The 20,229-nt window shown below is 42.1% G+C and overlaps 1 protein-coding gene across 11 annotated transcripts in view; it reads left to right on the forward strand.

The window, feature by feature from the left end:
* The window catches only part of BLTP1 (bridge-like lipid transfer protein family member 1), a 248,576-nt gene that overhangs the window by 223,902 nt on the left and 4,445 nt on the right, over positions 1–20,229 (forward strand). For 8 of the 11 annotated variants that reach the window (XM_019494555.2, XM_019494587.2, XM_019494584.2 and 5 more), the window contains 9 exons: positions 56–193; positions 1,338–1,598; positions 4,188–4,338; positions 5,551–5,708; positions 6,759–6,951; positions 7,598–7,815; positions 15,122–15,373; positions 15,894–16,097; positions 19,844–20,038. In XM_019494555.2, the coding sequence (XP_019350100.2) occupies positions 56–193; positions 1,338–1,598; positions 4,188–4,338; positions 5,551–5,708; positions 6,759–6,951; positions 7,598–7,815; positions 15,122–15,373; positions 15,894–16,097; positions 19,844–20,038 (1,770 nt within the window). The remainder of the gene's footprint in view (positions 1–55; positions 194–1,337; positions 1,599–4,187; positions 4,339–5,550; positions 5,709–6,758; positions 6,952–7,597; positions 7,816–15,121; positions 15,374–15,893; positions 16,098–19,843; positions 20,039–20,229) is intronic. The other 3 variants (XM_019494560.2, XM_059722083.1, XM_014596215.3) reach the window with 1 other exon arrangement.

Below are 20,229 nucleotides of genomic sequence, written 5' to 3' on the forward strand. Positions count from 1 at the left end.
GGTTTGGTTATCATAAACTCTTGATAAACTTTTATTTATTTTTTTTTTAAATCAGCGGTCTGTGATATAGGATCTGCTTCTTTTAAGTATGACATGCGACGACTCAGTGAGATTCTAGCCTTCCCAAGAGCTTGGTATAGGAGAAGTATAGCCAGGCGCCTTTTTCTAGGAGATCAAACCATAAATATGCCAGGTAAGTTGCCACTTATTTTTCTAAATACATTCTGTGAAGTGAATCAAAGCAATAATTGTGTAACCTATTCTTTGCATACACTTGGGTATAGGTGAATAAAGAAAGCAGCAGAAGCCAAATGATACTATATCCCTTGTGTAGCCAGCTTGGCCACAGGGCAGCCATGATGCCTCCTGTTGGTCATGTGACCCCTGTCTGGCTCAGGACCAGCTGCAGCCCCCTTCTGATCACTCACCCACCACACCTTGCTCTTACTGAAGTTTATAAAAAGGAGGCTGCCTGTGGGCTCTGCTTGAGCCTGAGCCTGTATTAATCACCACTGGGTCTCTCCTGGGTCCCCACAGTCACAGCCCTGCACCCCTAGCAGGCCCTCTCAGCCTGTCTGTTGGGCACCTGTCACCTTAAGGGTTCCTTATGTGGCTCTGTACCTCCCCTACACCATGCCCCAAGCCTTGTGCATGTTCTCTCTGGGTGATGTTGTTTCTTTATACCGTCAGCCCCTTTGGACCATTAGCCCCACATGCAGCCCCTTCTCCAGGTTCACAGACCCTCTGTGGGTTCAAAATAAAACAAAGGCCACTTGCCTGTAAAACCCTGACTTCCTCTGCCCAGGAGGCTTGTCTCTGCTCCCAGGCCTGCAGGGTTGTTTATATCAACTTCAGTCCCTTCAGGAGCCCTGCTGCTTGGAGCTCCTCACCTTGTGGCTGCCAGGGACAGGCTGCCTGACTGGCTCAGGCTCAGGACTTGTATAGCTCTAGCCAAAGCCCTCTTCTGGTCATGTGAGCCTTTCATTAGCTCCCTGTCCCACTGACAGGCAGCCTCACAGGCTGCTAGCTCCTTTAAAGAAGCAAACATACCCCAGTGCCCTGATGTACTTTGCCCTGGCAGACCTTTTTAATTTCTAGGAATTTGTTTTCCTGTATTAAAATCATTAAAACATCAAAAATGTATCAGAGTGAAAATTGGATTAGTTTTTTATTTAAAAAAAATGCATAGATACCATGAAATCTGCTGCAAAGAAAGAACAATACCAAATATCTCCCAATATGTATGAGTAAGTCACTGTGCTTCTGTTCAGTGTTGCATGTCATTAACCAAAATCAAAATAAAGTTATGCAATATTATGGCCACTGTTCTTTTCCAGTAGCATCTGGTCCTGGAACACCAGATTCCATTGAAGGGGTAAGCCAGCATCTTTCTCCTGAATCATCACGTAAAGCATACTGTAGAACTTGGGAGCAGCCTTCCCAGTCTGCTTCATTCACGCATATGGCACAGTCACCCAATGTTTTTAATGAGCACAATGCAAACAACAGCATGTCACCTGGGACAGCATCTCACAGTTTAAAATCTCCAGCTGCTACAAGATCCAGGAGTGTATCTGATTCTTCAGTTCCCCAGAGGGGTGAGTGGAGGATGACTTAAAAATAAGTAAATAAATAAATGTTTCATGGCCATACCCTAGAGTAGTTTATAAATATATCACTGAAAAGAACTTATTGTAGCAAAGTAATTCAGAATGATGGAATGAGTTTGAAGTTCTAAGTTTTCATTCTGGTCTTGCACTTGAACAGCTCTTAAATCAGGGGTGGGCAATTATTTCAGCTGGAGGGCCACTGAATGACTTTTGGTGACTTGTTGAGGACTGTAAAGGTAGCCCTGCCCTTTGACGGGTGCCTTGCCCCCTGATCGCCATCTTGGGACTGGAAGTTCTACCCCTAGCCCCTAACCTTTGCCACCGGAAGTATTCCTTTGTGGGAGGAGGGGGATGCCATCTTGGAACCAGGAAAAAACAAAACTAATAATATACTAAAAATCAAACATCTATTATAACATATTTTAATTTTATTTCAAAAAATATTTTTGTCCTGATTTATGTGTTTGTATCATATATATATATATATATATATATATATATATATATATATATATATATATATATAGGGGTGATTGCATAATAGCTCAAAATAAGATCTTATTCTTGTATATTGGTGGGGAGGGGTTTGAGAGGGATGTGGATGGGGAAGTGGGATTTGTGGGGAGGTGTGGGGTGTGTGGGTGGATGTACCTGCTGCCTCCTCCCCCTCCCCCCGCCTCTGCAGCAGGGGGCCACATGTGGAGGCACAGAGCCAGCCTGGCCCGATAGCATTCAGCTTCTGGCTGGTGTCCTGCGAGCTCTATGTGCAGCACAGAGCAGGGCGATCACCCGTGGTCCCCGTTCTCCTCCCCCAATTTCTCCCAACAAGAGCCCCCGAGGCTCTTATTACTTGAATTTCCACTTGATAGAGGGAGGCGTGGGGAAGAGCCACAGAGTCTCCAGGCTGAAGCCTCTTCTGGGCAGAAGCTTCCAGTCTCCAGAAGCCTCTGGAGGCTGGGGTTGGGGTTGGTTGTTTTGCAACCAGAGCCTAAATTGTTGCTGCATCTGGCACCTCCTGGTGGCTTTCAGACAGGTAGCCACGGGCCAGTAATATTTTCTTTTACACGGGCCCCATGGCTGTATAGAATGGCCTGGTGGGCCGGGTCTGGCCCATGGGCCATATTTTGCCACCCCTGCTTTAGATGAAAATAAAACTCAATAAAGTGGTTCTGAAATTTTGAACACGGAATTCAAAGGTGGGGAAATTGGCAGTTTATATAAAAACTGGGACCTAAACACAATCTGGTAAGGTGACAAGTGTCCTCAGCTCCTTCTGAAATTTTTTGCAGTATCAAATCTTAAGACCATTTTTTCTCACTGTATTAGTGTCTTCTCTTTGTAACAGGACTATTCCTGTAGCGCTCAGATCAAAACCTAACAAGTCCATCTACTCTATTTAAAAAAAAAAAAAAAAAAAAAATGTTATGGAATTTCTTGTGCTAGGGAAAAAAGTATGTGGCTGGAGTAAGGAAAGTTTTATCTTGTACTGAAGCTTAACTTCATCCACAATGATGCTTTCTCTGTCTCATGACAGAGGAGCTGTAGCAGGGTGGAAGCAGCTTCTGGCTCCCTGGCCCTGGTGCAGCTACCCTGCAGCAAGGGGCTACACACATGCCACTATTGCTTTTCCCAACCCTTCCCCACTCCCCAGCTGCAATGTGAAGACAGCTTCTACTGGGAATGGAGCTGTGCTGGGGCTGGGGAGCTGGAATCTGCTTCCATGCTGTTCGTGCTTCTCCCCACACCCACTACCCAGCCCAACCCCGGCGCAGCTCCCTTGCAGCTGTGTTCACACTGCAACCTTGGGAAGGAGAACAGCAGGGAAAAGTGACAGTGACATGGGCACAGTTTCCAGTTCCTCTCCAAGTGGAAGGTATGCACACACGACAGTCCTGGGGTGGGGCTGGAGTAAGGAGAAGCAGCTGCAGTGCTGGCACAGCTCCCAGTTCCCTGGCCCCAGTGGCCCCATGGGCTGGACCCGGCTTGCTGGCTGTACATTGCTGACCCCTGGTATAAGCAGTTCATAAAGGGAGTATGAAAAAGAACAGAATCTATGGCTACATAGTAAATACATTTGTAATGTGTGAGTGTTTTCATTCTTGTATTACAAGAATGTTTCTCTCTCAGAACGAATTTTTCAGCAATGGGTAATGGTAGGAGGAGAATATTGTTTCTTTTGTGGAATCTTGAATTCCTATTTTTAATTTTTTTGTTTGTTTTTATGTAAGTACTATGCTCTAATCTTTTTCATGTAACTGGAAAATAAGATTTGGTAGTTGATGTGTAAAATGCACGTCTAATAAATATTTTAAGATCTTATATGAAAGAGTAAAGATTAAGCAAATATTTTCAATGACAGTATTGGTAGAAAAGTAAAGGATTCCATTTTCATGATAGTTAAGGCCACACAGAAAACTTAACATTTTTAAATATTTTTGTTTTTCTTTTGTAGTGCCTTTTGAATATAGTGGCAATCTGTCTTCTGTTAGAATCTTTCAATGTTAAACTTACTGTTAAATCTAAACATTTTCCAAATAGAAGGCAACTTTTTTGAGTATTGACTTCCTATCTTTTCAGATGCGCTGTCAAAAACTTCAACTCCATTTAATAAATCTAATAAAGCTGGAAGTCAGCAAGGTGCTCCATGGGAAACGCTGGTTGTATTTGCTATGAATTTGAAACAATTAAATGTCCAAATGAATATGAGCAATGTAATGGGCAACACTACGTAAGTAAAAAAAAAAAAAAAAAAAAAAAAAAAAAGGTTATTAGTTGATTGCTGATGTTTGAACATATGTAAATATTGCTGGAAAATCTAATCAATCTTTGTTCCATCAAGTCATTGAAAGCTTGTGGTCTTCTAGGTTGGGGTGTTCTACCCCTATCAAGCCCCTTGGACCTTAGTACTACCGTCTAGCCAGGGTTTGTGGGGAGCCCCATGGGCTGTGGCCCCATGTGCTATATTGGGAGTGCAGGGCCTGATCCAGCCCATAGACCAGTCCTGTGCTGTTCATCTTACCTACAGGAGCATTGCTGTTGTAGGCAATTTGAATTTTTTACAGCTTCAGAATCCTGCCCATTTTAAGGGATCCTAAAAACTAGCATCATAATATTGCATATTATACTTGTGATTAATTATCCATTTAAAAGGAAACTGGCTATAAGTGATGGTATCTGCTTGGGGCTACATTCAGGACTTGAGATCTTGTATGAAATGACACCCTCGATAGTGTATTTGACTTCTGGAAGAGACATTTTTTCTCTGTGCTTTGCAGGCTGGTGACCACAGGGTCATTGCAGCAGGGACAGCCTCTAAATTGTCAGCATAAGACATGTTCTAAGACCACAATACCATCCCAGGAGGCACAGACCTCCATAAAGGTCATTTTTATATTGAATGGGTTTAGGTTCACAGTTCCTGTATCTTCCCTGTTCACCAGGAAGAGAATAATAGGGAGAGGAAGAGACATTTCACAAGAGCCCAAATTTTGAGAGGGGAGAGAAGGAGGAAAGAAGGAAGAGACGGACTGTGAAGCTCTCTCTTAGGTTCTCCAAACTTAACTTACCGCAGAATTTAATACATCCATGATTTTGTTCTTGGCATGTTCCTGAACTGAAACATTCCAAGGCTGAAAGCTTGAGCTCTGAAATATCTACCTCTTTGAGAAAAGCATGTATAATTGAAACTGAAACATAACATCCAGCAGCTTGTCCACAACCCTTTTCTGATTCTTCTGAAACTATTTTTCTCACACTTCTCTTTCAAAGAACTTTTTCTTTCTTGGCCCCCAGAATATGCAGTAAAATAAGTGTGCATCTGACCTAATGATAAATCATTTGTATTAATTTTTCTTTACAGTGGTATTTAAAAAAAAAAGTGTGTTGAAAACATTCATATACATGTATATATGTGTATATGTTTTCCCATCTCTTCTTTCAGTTGGACCACCAGTGGTTTGAAAAGCCAAGGTCGTTTATCTGTTGGCAGTAACAGAGATCGTGAAATTAGTATGTCTGTGGGTCTGGGAAGATCACAGTTGGACTCCAGAGGTGGTGTGGTTGGGGGTACCATAGATGTTAATGCCTTGGAGATGGTGGGTAAGTTGGAAAGATAGTTAATATTTGTTTGCTATATAATGTTCATTTAAATTATACCAATTCAGGGATATTCTACAAGTATAGCATTTCAAAGCATTGTTTCACTGAAGATTTTACATAGAGACACAGAAGAATTAGGGTTGGAAGGGGCCTCAGTAGGTAATTTGGTCCAAGTCCCTGCTCAAAGCGGGACCATCCCCAACTGTATCATCCCATCCAAGGTTTTGTCTAGCCAGGTCTTAACCTTCAAGGAAGGAGACTTCACAACCTCTCGGTAGCCTGTTCCAGTGCTTTATTACCCTCCCAATGAGAGAGCTTTTTCCTAATACCTAGCCTAAACTTCCCCCTGCTGTAACTTGAGACCATTGCTCCTTGTTCTGTCATCTGCCACTACTGAGAACAGTTCAGCTCCATCCTCTTTGGAACCACCCTTCAGGTAGTTGAAGGCTGCTATTAAATCCCCTCTGTCTTCTCTTCTCTGGACTAAATAAGCCCAGTTCCCTCAGCCATTCCTCATATGTCATGTGCTCTAGCCCCCTAACCGTTTTTTTTGTTAATGTGAGAAGCTGAAGGCAAGTGTACAAGACAAAAAAAATGTTCCTGTCTAAACAATTTTAATGACACAACCAGATTTGGCATACATTTTGGTTTCCTACCTGGAAACCTCTTGTTCACTGGGCAGGGCATGATGAAGTGCATAGAGGAGTCATGTACAAGCTCTAAATTCTAGAGCTTGTTCTTTGTGTTCGGACTGCTCTGAATCTACACTCCCTGTCTGCATTGCTTTACTGGCAATCCATCAGGTAGTAACTGGAAGACTATAATGGCACTCTGACTCCCCTAAAACTCCCAGAGCTGATCCTGGAGGCTGGATAGTGTAGGAACTGAATATGTCATCCCATCTCCAGTAAGAGGACTCCCCAGCATGTAGGAGGGAGATCCGGTGGCTTTCCAGCCTCTCTACACCAGAGAGTCGTAAAGTTTCCCAGGCAATACAAAGTCTGGTCTTTTTAACACACTATTATCTGTTGTTAAATTCTCCTGTTTCAGCTCATATTTCTGAACATCCAAACCAGCAACCCAGTCACAAAATTCAGATTACTATGGGTTCTACTGAAGCACGTGTTGACTACATGGGATCCAGTATCCTTATGGGGATCTTCAGTAATGCTGATCTTAAGCTCCAGGATGAATGGAAAGTTAATTTATATAACACTATAGATTCAAGTATGTCTGATAAAAGGTGAAACTTCTTTCTGTATTTAATGTTTTTTATGCTGGATAATATCTAATTTTGTCTATTCATGTCCTCCAAAAGGGAAAAGGAGCCTAAGGCCATATCCAGACATAGTGTGAATGTTTGGTTCCCGAGGGACAACTAGTAGTGGTGTGCCTTGCACCACCGCTAGTTGCCTGTGCTACACATGCTTTGACACATGACAGGTTACCTTGGGGCAGTAGGGGAGGCTGGGGCCAGCACTGCACTGGTGCCAGCAGCCTTACCTGGGGTCCTCCTAGGGCTGAAACAGTGGTAATTCTGCTGCACAAAACCTGGCTGGCAGCTGCACCAAAGCACCAGGCAGCCTGGCCCAGCTCTGCTTTTTGGTGACACACGCTACCCATGTGTGCACTACTCTGCCTTTTTTCTCTGTAGGTTTTTGTTTGTTTTTTTTTTTGACCCCTGGATATCCAGGGGTCAAAAAAACCCTTCTGCACTGCTCCCTTGCAGCGGTTTAAAAGTGCATTTTTCATAAGAGATTGTTAGGTCCTACCTGGTAATGACAACAAAAAATGCACGTTAAGAAAACAAAAACATACCTTTTTGTACTGACCGAAATAAAAACTGAATGAATTCTGATTGTTCTTTTTTATATATGTATATATTCTAGTGAGATATTTGTCCATGGAGATTTGAAGTGGGATATTTTCCAAGTGATGATTTCAAGATCAACCACCCCAGACCTGATAAAAATAGGAATGAAACTCCAAGAGTTCTTTACCCAGCAGTTTGATACCAGCAAGCGAGCTCTGTCTACCTGGGGGCCTGTTCCTTATCTTCCTCCTAAGACCATACCTAACAACATAGAAAGAAGTTCACATGAGCAATGTATGTATTAAAATAGTTTAATTAAATATCACCTTTCTTCCTACAGATACGTATGCTTATCGGTAACTTTACCCATGTGAAGATGAAAATGGATAAAAATTTTGTTCTCAAGTTTCCTAGTTGAAAAATTAATCATCTTCCCAAACAAAAGTTTTGCATTTTAAACCATGCTGATATGGGTTTTGGGTTTTTTTCAACATTCCTTTTAAATATTCTTATTTTATACATAGGTTTTCCCTTGCTTTCTTCTCACTCCTCCTCCTTTTCCAGAGGGGAAAAATATGAACGTATGATGTCTCAAGATAGTGCTTTAATATTAGGGCTGTCAAACAATTAAATAATTTGACTGAGATTAGTTGTGTGATTTTAAAAAAATTAGTTGTAATTAATTGCAATTTTTAATCCACAGCTAAAAACTCAAAATTATGCGCAGAAAAACTCAGTTATGCAAAATTATGCAGGTACTTTGTGGGGTGGGTATAGAGGGGAATTTGTGAAGGTGTGGGGGGCTGTGGGTGTGTGTAGGGAGGTTTGAGCCCAGAGACGGGGAGTTCCTGCATACCCTGGCAGGATATGGGGTACTGTGGGTCAGGAGTGATGGGCACCAGCAGGGCTGGTGGGGCTGTGGCTTGGGAATGAGGGACAGACAGACAGAGACACCACTTAGCAGGTAAGTCTGTGGGGTGGGGGGGGAGGGCCATGGGGGACACATCAGGGCCCCCACAGTGAGGGAGGGAGTGGGGCAGAGTCAGGGCAGGGGCTGGGGTGAATGGAGCCATGGAGCTAGGGCAGGTTGTGGGACAGAGTTGGGGGGGGGGGGGGGGCTTCCACCTCTGCGCACACCCCGGGGGTGGAATGCAGGGGCATGTGCCCCCCAGATTTGTACATGGGGAAGAGGTGGGCTGCTGCTGCCAGCTGGCGCTCTGTGCCCCACTGGCTTTGCCTCGGGAGCTGTGTGCTGGCTGTACCATGTCCCCTGCCCACCTGGCGGCGGGAGGCACAGTGTGGGGTCATGCGGCTCCCAGGGCAACAGCAGCAGGGCACAGAGTCCCAGCCTGCAGTGACAACCCGCCTCTGCCCCACGCACAAATCCGGGGGGCATGTGCCCCCTGTGCCTATCCTGGGATGTGCACAGCAGCGGGAGCAGCCCCTGTGCCCCTGGACAAGAGCTGCTTGTGGCTCTGTCCCATGACTTGGCCTGGCTGTGTCCCCAGGGGCCCATATGCCTCTGCCCCAGCCCCACTCCATCCCTCACCATGGGGTCCTTGATTTGCACCCCCCCACCATGCCCCTTCCTTCTCTCATGCCCCTTCCCCTTCACAGATTTGCTTGCTGCACGCTGTTCCACACTTTGCCAGGCTGTGTTCCTGGCCACCTGCAGGCTGTGGCTACATGTCTGTGTGCTCCCCTTGCACCTTGCAGCAGCAACCCAGAGTGCGCACCTGGGCTGCCTTGCAGTCCTCTGAGCTGCCACGGCTGCCTCATGGGGTGGCCCAGATGTGGTGGTGGTGATGGTGGCAAAGTGGAGCCTGGGCGTGTGCTTGAAAACCACGTGCATGATTAATGCGTTAAAAAAAATTAACTTGAACAGCGATTAACACAATTGCAATTAATTGACAGCCCTATTTAATATGGAATTATTTCAAGATATATTTTTCTAGTAATAGTATGAAAAATACCATATGAAAGGAAAATATTTGGGGTTTTTTTTTTTCATAAACTGTATTTTACTAACAGTTCTATTTGTTAGAAAAGCTGAAGGTTAATAACCAATAGGATCTGGTGTTTAGAAGTACTTGGTACATTTGATGCACCTGTCATGCCTTAGGTAAACAGACCAGAGTACATTTCATGTTACTTTAGTATTGATCTTCTGATCACCATTCTACTTACTAGAATTCTGAATATTTGTTTAAGCAGCAGTCTCTTTAGCCAACAGTGATTCTTAATTTACATGTAACAGTTATTAAAAAACAAGATACTGAGCAAGGGGGAAAACAAGATACAGTTATTTAAAAAAAAAAAAGTATGGGGCAGTATATAATGTTTAGATAATTTATTCCAAATCTAATTCAGCATCTCCAGTGGTGAATATTTTATTCAGTAATTTTGATGGTCAAGCCTGTTGGTCAGAATAGGTACACTTTATTTTGGTGTTCTATGAATTAAACCACAGGAAACCTGTGGTTTGCATGTTTATTGCTGCATAGTACAGAAAAGCTCCCTTCATGCTTACATCCTGGATCTCATTCCTGCCCTTCTGTACAGTCCTATTTCTCCAATATAATTGGTCTATGTTAATTTTGTTTACTATTGCTACTATTTTAGAAGTGTATCCTTCTCTTCACATTCTTATTTACAATCTATTTTGATAGTTTTTACCTCTAGGTTTCCTGTGGTATTTAGCCTTTTTTTGATTAACCTTTGTTGCTATTTTTATTTCCTATATTTCATGACATCAGACAAGTGTTAGAATTTACAATAGTTGGCTTCTGTAGAAATATGACCTAAAACTTGTTTTTTTGACATGCTGCCTGTACTTGCAGCCATTTCCATGGTGACCAGCAATGGCCACTTCTGGTGCCATTTATCTTAACATAAGAAGTGCCATATTGGGTCAGACCACTGGTCCATCAAGCCCAAAACCATGTCTCCGACAGTGGCAGAAGTGGATGCTAGAGGGAGAGCATTGAACTGGATAGATTTAGAGTGGTCCATTACCGTTCCTGGCATCCACCAGTGTTGGTTTAGAGATGCCAGAGGAAACATCTCAAATTATTCTATTAAACAGCTATTAATAGAGCTATCATCTGTGAGTTGGTCTAGTCTCTTTTTGAACCTGGCTGTGCTATCTGCCTCTACTATTGTTTGTGGCAGTGAATTCCATAAGTTAAAAAAGTACTTATTCTTGTTAGTTTTAAACCTGTCTCCTAATTTCAGGGGGTGCCCTCTAGTTCTAGTATTCTGGGACTTGGTGAATAACAGTTTGCTGTTCACTTGCTCCACATGTTTCATGATTTTATTAGACCCGTATTATAATTTAGTTTTTCTTGGTATGGCACCTGTCCTGTTCCATACTCCTGATCATTTTGATTATCCTTCTTTGTATCTTTTCTAATTCTACTGCATCCTTTTTGAGATGCAGACCAGAATTGCACACAGTATTCAATATGTGGGTGCCCAATGGATTTGTATAATATGTATAATATTATCTTCCTGTCACCCATGTACTTGGGCCTACGCACTCTTCAAGCAGGTGACAAATTTATCCATAAGATATGGGATGGTACTGATGGGAGACAACAGTTTTCTGGACATCTGCTGGGAGAACAATGCAGCCAAACATAAATTGTCAAGCCAGTTCCCAACTTGTGTGTTGTTGTTGTTCTGCTTCAGAAAGTGGAGGATACAACTAGGGGATCATCGGTCTCTGGTCTTGTCCTGACCAACAGGAATGAACTGGCAGAGGATGTGAAGGTGTTGGGTAACTTGGGAGGAAAGTGATGACAAAATGATAGAATTCTAGTTTCTGAGACAGGGAAAGCACGAGGTCAGCAAGATTAGGATGCTACTAGATTTCAAGAAGATGGATTTGATCTGACTCCAGGAGTTAATAGGCAAGGTGTAATGGGAGGATATACTGATGGATAAAGGGGCCCAACAGGACTGGGAGCTTCTAAAGGGCACAGTATTGGAAGGCCAAAATGAATCTGTCCTGACATGATGGAAGCAGAAGGATAATGGCAAGAGACCAATGTGGCTGCACAAGGAGCTTCTAAAATGCCTTGTATGCAAAAGGAAAGCCTACAGGCAACGGAAGAATGGGCAGGTCACCAAAGACGTGTACCAGGAAATAGCAAGAACCTGCAGGGGCAAATCAGGAAGGCGAAGATAAAGAACAAGCTGCACCTAGCAAAGGAAGTTAAGGAGGTTCTCTAAGTATTTTGGCCAGAAAGGACAGACCAAGGATGATGTAGGTCCACTGTTAACTAGCCAGGGGGAACTCCTAACAGAAGATGCAAAGAGGTCAACAGCTACTTTGTCTCAGTCTTCACAAAAGAATTAAGCTGCAGCCAGACACCTCATAAGGATTATCTGGATAAGAAAGGAGGCAAGGTGAGGGAGGAGATAACAAAAGAGACTGTCAGAGATCTTTTGATGGGTCTGAATGAATTCAGGTCAGCAAAGCCAGATGAACTTTATCTCACAGTGTGGACGGAACTAGCAGAGGAGATCTCAGAGCCCTTAGCAAAGATCTTCATGAAGATGTGGGAGAAGGGCCAGGTACCAGAGGACTGGAAAAGGGCCAGCATAGTGTTCCTCTAAAACAGACAAAAAGGGGGACCTGGGTTAGAGACCAGTTTGCCTCACCTTCATACCTAGGAAGCTACTGAAGCATATCCTAAGGAAGGCTATTTATTTGCAAGCATCTGGATGAGGAAAGGCTGATCACAAACAGCCAGCTTGGATTTATGAATAGCATCAAACAAATTTGATCTCCTTCTTTGACAAAGTGGGTGCATCTATAGGAGATGTTTACTGGGGAATTGCCTAATTAGCTCTGTAGTAAATGTCTCGGTGTCTACATATGCGGTCCTATTAGGCTGCAGGAAACTAATAAAATGCAGCAGGCTAGTGCTTGTAAGTATAAGTACTATTCTGCTGCAGAGTTTTATTGTGCCCAGCAACGCAGGTATAGATGCTGATGAGGCGGGCTGAGGCACAAGAATGCATCAGTGGAGGCTGCCTGCTGGCTGGCCCCACACTGGAGCACTACTGTGCCCCAACCAGCCTCTTTGCAGCACTTTGAGCCAGGTCGGAACAGCCCAGGGTTGGCAGGCTGACCCCTTCAACCCCCTACCAGCTGAGGCTGCTCTGATCCAGCTCAACGTGCTGCAGTCTCTGGTGCACATGTAAACGCAATGAAAGCAATAAACTCCAGCATGATATGCACTGGAATTTATTGCTGTGCATTAATATACACATGTAGATGCATGTAACTGCTTGAATGGATGAAGGGAATGCTGTGGATATGGCGTATCTGGACATCAGCAAGGTTTTTGACAAGGTCCTGCATGACTTGCTTATAAACAAACTGGAGAAATATAGACTAGATAAAACTACTCTAAGGTGGATAGATAACTGGAGCAACAGCTGCAAGCAAAGGGTAATTATTAGGGACCTCCAGAATTCATGGCAGCTGCCTGCTAATGTCTCAGGCAGATCACAGGGCCTAGCAGGTGTTTCACAGATGGAATGTGGCAGGCCCCCCATGCCTATGGCTGAGGGGCCCTGGTAGCCCTGTTCCTCACTGCTGATTGGCTGCAAGGGCTGCCTGTTATACAGCCCTGCCCCTTGCTGCTGACTGGCTATGAGGGCTGTCATGCAGCCCCACCCTCACCACCAGTTGGTGGAGAAAGACAGGGCCATATGACAGGCAGCGATCACTGTCAATCAGCGGCAAGGGGTGGGGTGGCAGCCATCTTGTTGGCAGCCCTTTGAGTGGGCAGTCCCCCCTCCTCCCTTCCCTGCCTTGGTGGGCTGCCACAGCATCCTAAGGACTGCTGGCTCCATCTGGGGAGCCAGCATTCTGTTTTCAATTAGTTTTTTTTTTTTCCCCTCCCTTGTGGCTTTCGTGGACAATGACAGATTTGGTGAAATTGCGATTATGGTAGGTCTTTCGTAATTATTAATGGGTCCATGTCAGAATGGCAGGAGGTTCTGTGTGGCGTCTACAGGGGTCTGCCCTAGTTTAGGTGCTGTTCAGCATGTTTGTTAATGATTTGGATGCTGGCATAGAAAGCTTATTGAGCAAGTCTACAAACAACACAAAACTGGGAAGGATTGCAGACACGTTGGAGGATGTGAGCATGCTCCAGAAGGATCTTGACAGGTTGGAAAATTGAACTAGAGCCAACAGGATGAAGTTCAATGTGGAGAAATGCAAGGTGCTACACCTCAGGAAGAAAAATTGAAAATGAATATAAAATGGATGATATCTGGCTGGATGGCAGCAGTCTGGAAAAGGACTTGGGAGTCTTGGTAGATCACAGACTTATATTGAATCTTTTGTGCAGTTTCACCACACTGCAGGCAAAGTCAGTTTTGGGATGCATCAATAGAAGCATTAGGTGCAAGACACAGGAAGTGAAAATTCCTTCCTGTTGGTTAGGCCTCATCTGAAGTGTTGTGTGCAGTTCTGGCTCCACATTTTAAAAAGGATGTGGAGAAGTTAGAGAGGGTCTGGGGTGGGCAGCAAAGTTGTTAAACGACTTGGGAAGCAAGTCATATAAGGAAAGTTTTTCTCTTTTGCTACAGAGAGGAGGGTATGGGCCAATGACATGAAGTTGCAGCAAAGTAAGTTTAGATTGGATATCTGGAAAAACTTCGGCATCATTAGAACAGACTGCCTAGGGAAATGGGGACTCTGTCACTGGAGGTGTTCAGGAAGAGGTTGGACAATTCTACATGTGTCTGGCTGTTTTCAAGCCTTCTTTGGAGGCATTGGGGTGTTGGCTATAGTCAAGGCTTGGGATTTTGACTGGGGTGTGCTAGTGCTCCTGCTGGGACCAAAGCTAGAGGTTCCTAGCTAGAGGGTCTTGCACCTCTGCTCAGGATCAGGCCAGTTGCCATATTTGGGGTCAGGAAGGAATTTTACCCCATGGTCAGACTAGTCAACAGACAGTAGGGGGAGTTCTGCTTTCCTCTGTAGTGAGGGGCATGGCCCTCTGCCAGGATCTCTTGAACACATATTGACAACATTTCATAGAAGCAGGACATTGGCTGACATGGTTCCCCTACTTTACCTCTGGCCGGGTATTAGGTCTGTGTGGCGTCAGGGTTGATGGCATTTATATGTAGAATTGAGATTATGGATTTTATAGACTGTTTTTGTTATGGATGATCCTGCCTTGGGCAGGGTGTTAAACTACATCAGTGTTTCTCAACCCATGGTTCGGGACCCAAGTGGATGGCAAGAATATACGAAAGGGTCACAAACAAACTTTAAAAATGACTTCTCTTTTAAAGGAGAAAAACACAGGAAGCCGTGGGTTTTCCCTTGCAGGCTGGCAGAGTTACAGCCTGCAAGGGGCTGCTTGAGGTCCTCCACACACCCACACACTGTGGGGCTGGAGCCTGGGGGCAGTGGGTTGGGAGTGAGAAGCATTGGGTTGGGGCTGGTTATCAATGTTTATAAATGGGTCCTGGTACAAAAAAGGTTGAGATCCACTGGACTAGATGACCTCTGTCAGTCTCTTCCGGCCCCGAGTCTCATTGATTCAGTGATTTTATTTTTTTCCTCTAGTGCTGGATGCAGCGCATCATCGCCACTGGCCAGGAGTTTTGAAGGTAGTTTCGGGTTGTCATATATCCTTATTTCAAATTCCTTTACCAGAAGATGGAATGCAGTTTGGAGGATCAATGAGCTTGCATGGAAATCACATGACACTAGCATGCTTCCACGGACCTAATTTCCGATCAAAATCTTGGGCACTGTTTCACCTTGAAGAGCCCAACATTGCATTCTGGACAGAAGCACAAAAAATTTGGGAGGATGGTAAGTAAAGGATTTATTCATCTTGTACTTTAGGATTCTTTTTTAAAAACATAATTGGCATTGGCTTACTGAGCAAAAGAGCTTTTTTTTTATATATATTTTGAATCAATTTTCTTCTTTTTTCCTCAAAATGTGTTGTTTATTTGGGATACAGGCAATATGATCCTGCCATTGGTATATAAAGGAAAACGCCTAATTGAACAATCTAATACATCCTTGGCAAATATATAACATAGTTGCTTGTAGTAGTACCAGACTGGACCTGAAGGTCCCAGGTATATTTTCAAATGTAATGCTCCTACCTTGTTTAGTTGAAGCCACAATTGCAGAAGTAGAAAGCTAAACTTGTTGCATTAATAATCTTTTCTGTCTGCTTTGGTGCTGAGGATTTGACTTCTGTCACTCACAAGCTTTACTTCACTGGTTTGCTAGAAGTATTTCTGATTTGTACTTGTGCAAGTGAGAGGAGAATCTAACTTTGCAACATTCAGAATGTGTGTGTGTGTTTTAATTATAACAGGTTCTAGTGAGCATTCTACATACGTTGTACAAACCCTGGATTTTCATTTGGGTCACAATACAATGGTCACCAAGCCCTGTGGAGCCCTCGAAAGTCCTATGGCAACAATTACAAAGATAACAAGGCGTCGTCATGAAAATCCACCACATGGGGTTGCAAGTGTGAAAGAGTGGTTCAATTATGTTACAGCTACAAGGAATGAAGGTAAGATTTCATGTTCATTTATTCACATTCATAATTTCTGTTCTGACTGCCAATCTCTGCAAGGGTGTGTTTAACTAAAGCTGTTGAAATTAAAAAGGGCAAACAAGTTGACTAAAATAAATAGGTATTTTTTTTCTCTCTGGGGCCAGTAGTATTTACAGAATGTAATACAATAGTGTACTGACTACTTGGAGATGTTACTCACTTGACGTTCAGTATATTGTATCTGTTACAATCATTTCCATTAGTTTTGTTCCTCATTCCTCTGTATTTTATTTTATCTGGCTGTTTAAAAAAATTGCCCAAATATAGTATTGCAATGTGATGCTGTAATTAATTGCATTAAAATAAATGATAAATATGTCAAACTGTTTTTGACCTGAAGAAGTTGTATGCTAACCTAAATTACTTGGGAGGCACACAGGATGTATGGTGCTGACATACAGGAAGGTATTTGCATTCCAAATCTCTTTCTCTTTTTAACACTCAACAAATTATTCTTTTAAGATGAGATTCTTCATACTTACTTGCAGTCTGGAGCTAACTTTTAAAGGTTCAGAAAATTTTTGCCATTTTTAGTTAGTTGTAACATGGATTAAAAAAGCACATCATGATTATTATAAAATCTAGAGAACGTAGGGGTTGTAATTTATCATTACTGCATGAATAGAAATGTAATTGAAATGGATTTTTGTGCAAAACATCTGCAGGTTGTGGGACATACTAAAAGATATATGTCTTTTTTATCAAAGAAATTCAGTTGTGACAAATTATGGATGTGTAAAAATACTGTACTGATATTGTGAAGTGTATTTCTTCCTTCTAAATGATGCAACAGGATGTGGTGGTCAAAAAGCTTGCAGGTATAGATACTGGGAAGATCATATCTATCTAGTCTGTTCCTGTATGTAGACTTGTTACCATACATCCTGCGTGCCTCCCAAGTATTTAAAAATACAAACAAACGTTAACACTAAAAAAAACCCCAAACTTATGTTTGTGTGTTTGATGTTTTAATGGCCGAGTTTCAAGAGTCGGGAGAAGAAAGAAAGAAATGATCATGAGTCAACATTTTTCCTGAAACAATAGCCTTCTTTTAACTTTTTTAACTTATACCATTTTAAAGGTGAAAGCATGATATATTCAAATAGCATTGCATGTGCCTGCTATAGGATAGTTATCCTTTATTTTAGTTGCATCTTAAGGCAGCAGTGTTTTTTCCTCTCTTTGTACATGGCCTAGCTGACACAGATGTAAATGATGATTTACCTAGCCATTCAGGTCAGGCAGTCAGACAGCTATTGGCTACACAAAACTGTTATGCCTTAATCACACTACTGCAATGGGCCTATTGGCTTAGGTGGATCTTACTTATGCCATAAGTCCTGCTGTTAATTTAGGGGTCTAAGCTTCTATAGTAAAAATAAGTGAATTCTGAAAAGCTGAATAAAATGAGTGCAGTTTTGACAGTAATCATTGTTTCAAATGATTCCATTCATTTCATGCATTTGGTTGAAATATTTACTTATGTTGGAATGCTACTGATTGGGGGTGGGGAGGGGGATATGGACATTTCCCTAAAATTTCGTTAGATGGCCCTGCTGATTTTTTGGGGAGCAAAATGCTCTGAAACAATGTTATACTGTACTGGTCTCCTTATAACATATCGATGAAAGTGTGTGTGTGTACACAAATATCTACACACACTTTCATCGATATATTATAAGGAGACCAGAACAGTTTAGGGTTGCTGTACTCTGTATAGTTCATATCGTTCACAAGTGATTTTAAAAAGTTAACCCACACAAAACTTGCATAAATAGTGAGGTGAATGGTGAGAGGATCATACAGAACCTGAATATGGATAGTGAAAACATATAGTAATACTAGAATGAGCTTTGTAGATGCTGTTTTGTTGTGCTTAGAATAGGATGTATGAGCTCTTAAGCTGGGCTTTAAGCACAGTGCTGTGCTACTGTTTGGAAAATGTAATGCAAAAGAACAGCATAAAAAACACCATTTCTTAGTATTGACAAGTCATAAGAAGAATTTAGAAAGCGCTTAATACATTGTTATAAAAATGTATTAAGCACTTATATACTTAATACATTTATTAAGTGCATAATACATCTATTATGGGCTTAATACACTGTTACAAAAACTGACCAGCAGAGACTCTCTATGCCTGGCAAAGGGTGACTATGCTGGAAAGCTTGCTAAGAACTTTTTTCCAATTACTCAGTTGGACTAATAAAAATATCACATCTGACCAAAGAACCTTGCCTGCGTATGTCCGGAGACCAACATGGCTACAACCAAAAACTCAGCTCTAATACATTGTTACCACTATACAAAGTCAAGTTAGTTTCTAAAACCAATCTTTTTTTTTTTTTGTATGTATATGCATAGGATCTTTCAATTCATGTTGACACAGCATTTGAAATTTAAATGCCAAAAAATATCAGTGGGAAGTTAAGGCTATCTCGTTAAAATTGAAAGTGTAACTTTTAAGTTGATCCCTCCTTGTAATATGCATTTTGAGAAGCCTCTGAATATGTGATCACACGCGACTCCTCAAATAAGGTGCATCTTACAGTATATGTGCAGACGATAGCTAAGATTATCTCATGTATAGTATTAGTCTGCATCACAACATAGTCGTACATGCAACACAGACTTACTCTTTATTTGTTCAACCCTACCATTAGCATTACCTAACACTTGAATACTTGGCTATGAAATATTAATGTTGCATTAGCATATTTTGTTTCCTTAGGACTAATTTTGTATGGAACAAATCCCTTTCTTGATACGCTTTTTAGCTATGTCAATGAGGTTTGCAAGTTTAATGACAAAGTAGTAAATCTTAAAACTCTTTAATACATACATACCTCACTAATTTGGGTTCCTGCTATTGAGAACACAGGTCCCCCATGATTCCAGGTAAGCAAGTTTGGAATAAAAGTGGTGTTTTGCAATTTTGTTCTCTTCATAAGCAAAGGAGAGTTTTTATCTTAGATATGTTGTTCCATCCACACCTCTTCCCAGAAAATCAAAAGTACACTGGAGAGGGGGAGGGGAGGCTTCCTGAATATTGACTAGTATAGCAAGACTCTTATGGGTTCTTAAACTATAGTAATGGGGAAGTACAGAAGTCTAGACAGACAATGTTCATTTAAATGTAAAGCACTTCTCCCCCCTCACTATTTTTAAGGTTTCTGAATAGCTTTAGGATTGGTATTGGCTGTAGTAATGAGAGTTAACTCCCTTCCTGAGAGCTAACGTGATGACATCAACAGGAAGTTGTCATCCATCTTTGAGTGTGTTACTTGTTGCAATTAATCCCTTTTGAGAGCAAGAAATCTCCCTACCTTTTCCTGAGCTATGAGGGATGGCACTTGGACAACCTTGAAAATGACAGAAAGTAGTAGCCATGAAAACAGCTGAGCTTAAGTGCACTTATATGGCATAAATGCAACCTGAGTTTGTTATCATGTAAGAAGTAGGTGGTAACAGGTAACTGTTACTAGATAGATGCATAATTTGCTTAACAGTGTGTGTAAGTGGGGAACACTAATTCAAGCTGTTCTTAGCAGGGGCACTTAAGAAACTGGTTTGAACTGAAATAGCACCTCACCATGCAGAATGCCATCGTAATTAAACCAGGTCACTTGCAAATATGTCTCCTTAAATACAGGTAAGATTTGTTAAAGATTGCTAAATTACAGTCTGTGTTGTCCATATAGAACTAAATCTCCTTCGAAATGTGGATGCCAATAACCCAGAGAGCAGCACAACAGTTAAAAGCTCAAGCTTATTAAGTGGATTCAGAGGAGGTTCCAGTTATAACCATGAAACGGAAACCATCTTTGCATTACCAAGGATGCAGTTGGATTTCAAATCCATTCATGTTCAAGAGCCACAGGAACCTTCATTACAAGGTGCTGTCCATATACTACTTTTACTTTGCTCATTCAAGGCTATTACATTATTCTGATCATGCACAGGGAAAATTAGGAATTAATTACTAAATTAAGGTTAGAAGTGTTACCTTTGTTTAAAATAGAAAATAGAACCTATGGAATCTGATGCTCCCTTGGGGGAACGGGAAACCCAGGGTAGAGACCAGACA

Source organism: Alligator mississippiensis, chromosome 2 (genome assembly GCF_030867095.1).
Source record: "Alligator mississippiensis isolate rAllMis1 chromosome 2, rAllMis1, whole genome shotgun sequence".
Taxonomy (NCBI): Eukaryota; Metazoa; Chordata; order Crocodylia; family Alligatoridae; genus Alligator; species Alligator mississippiensis.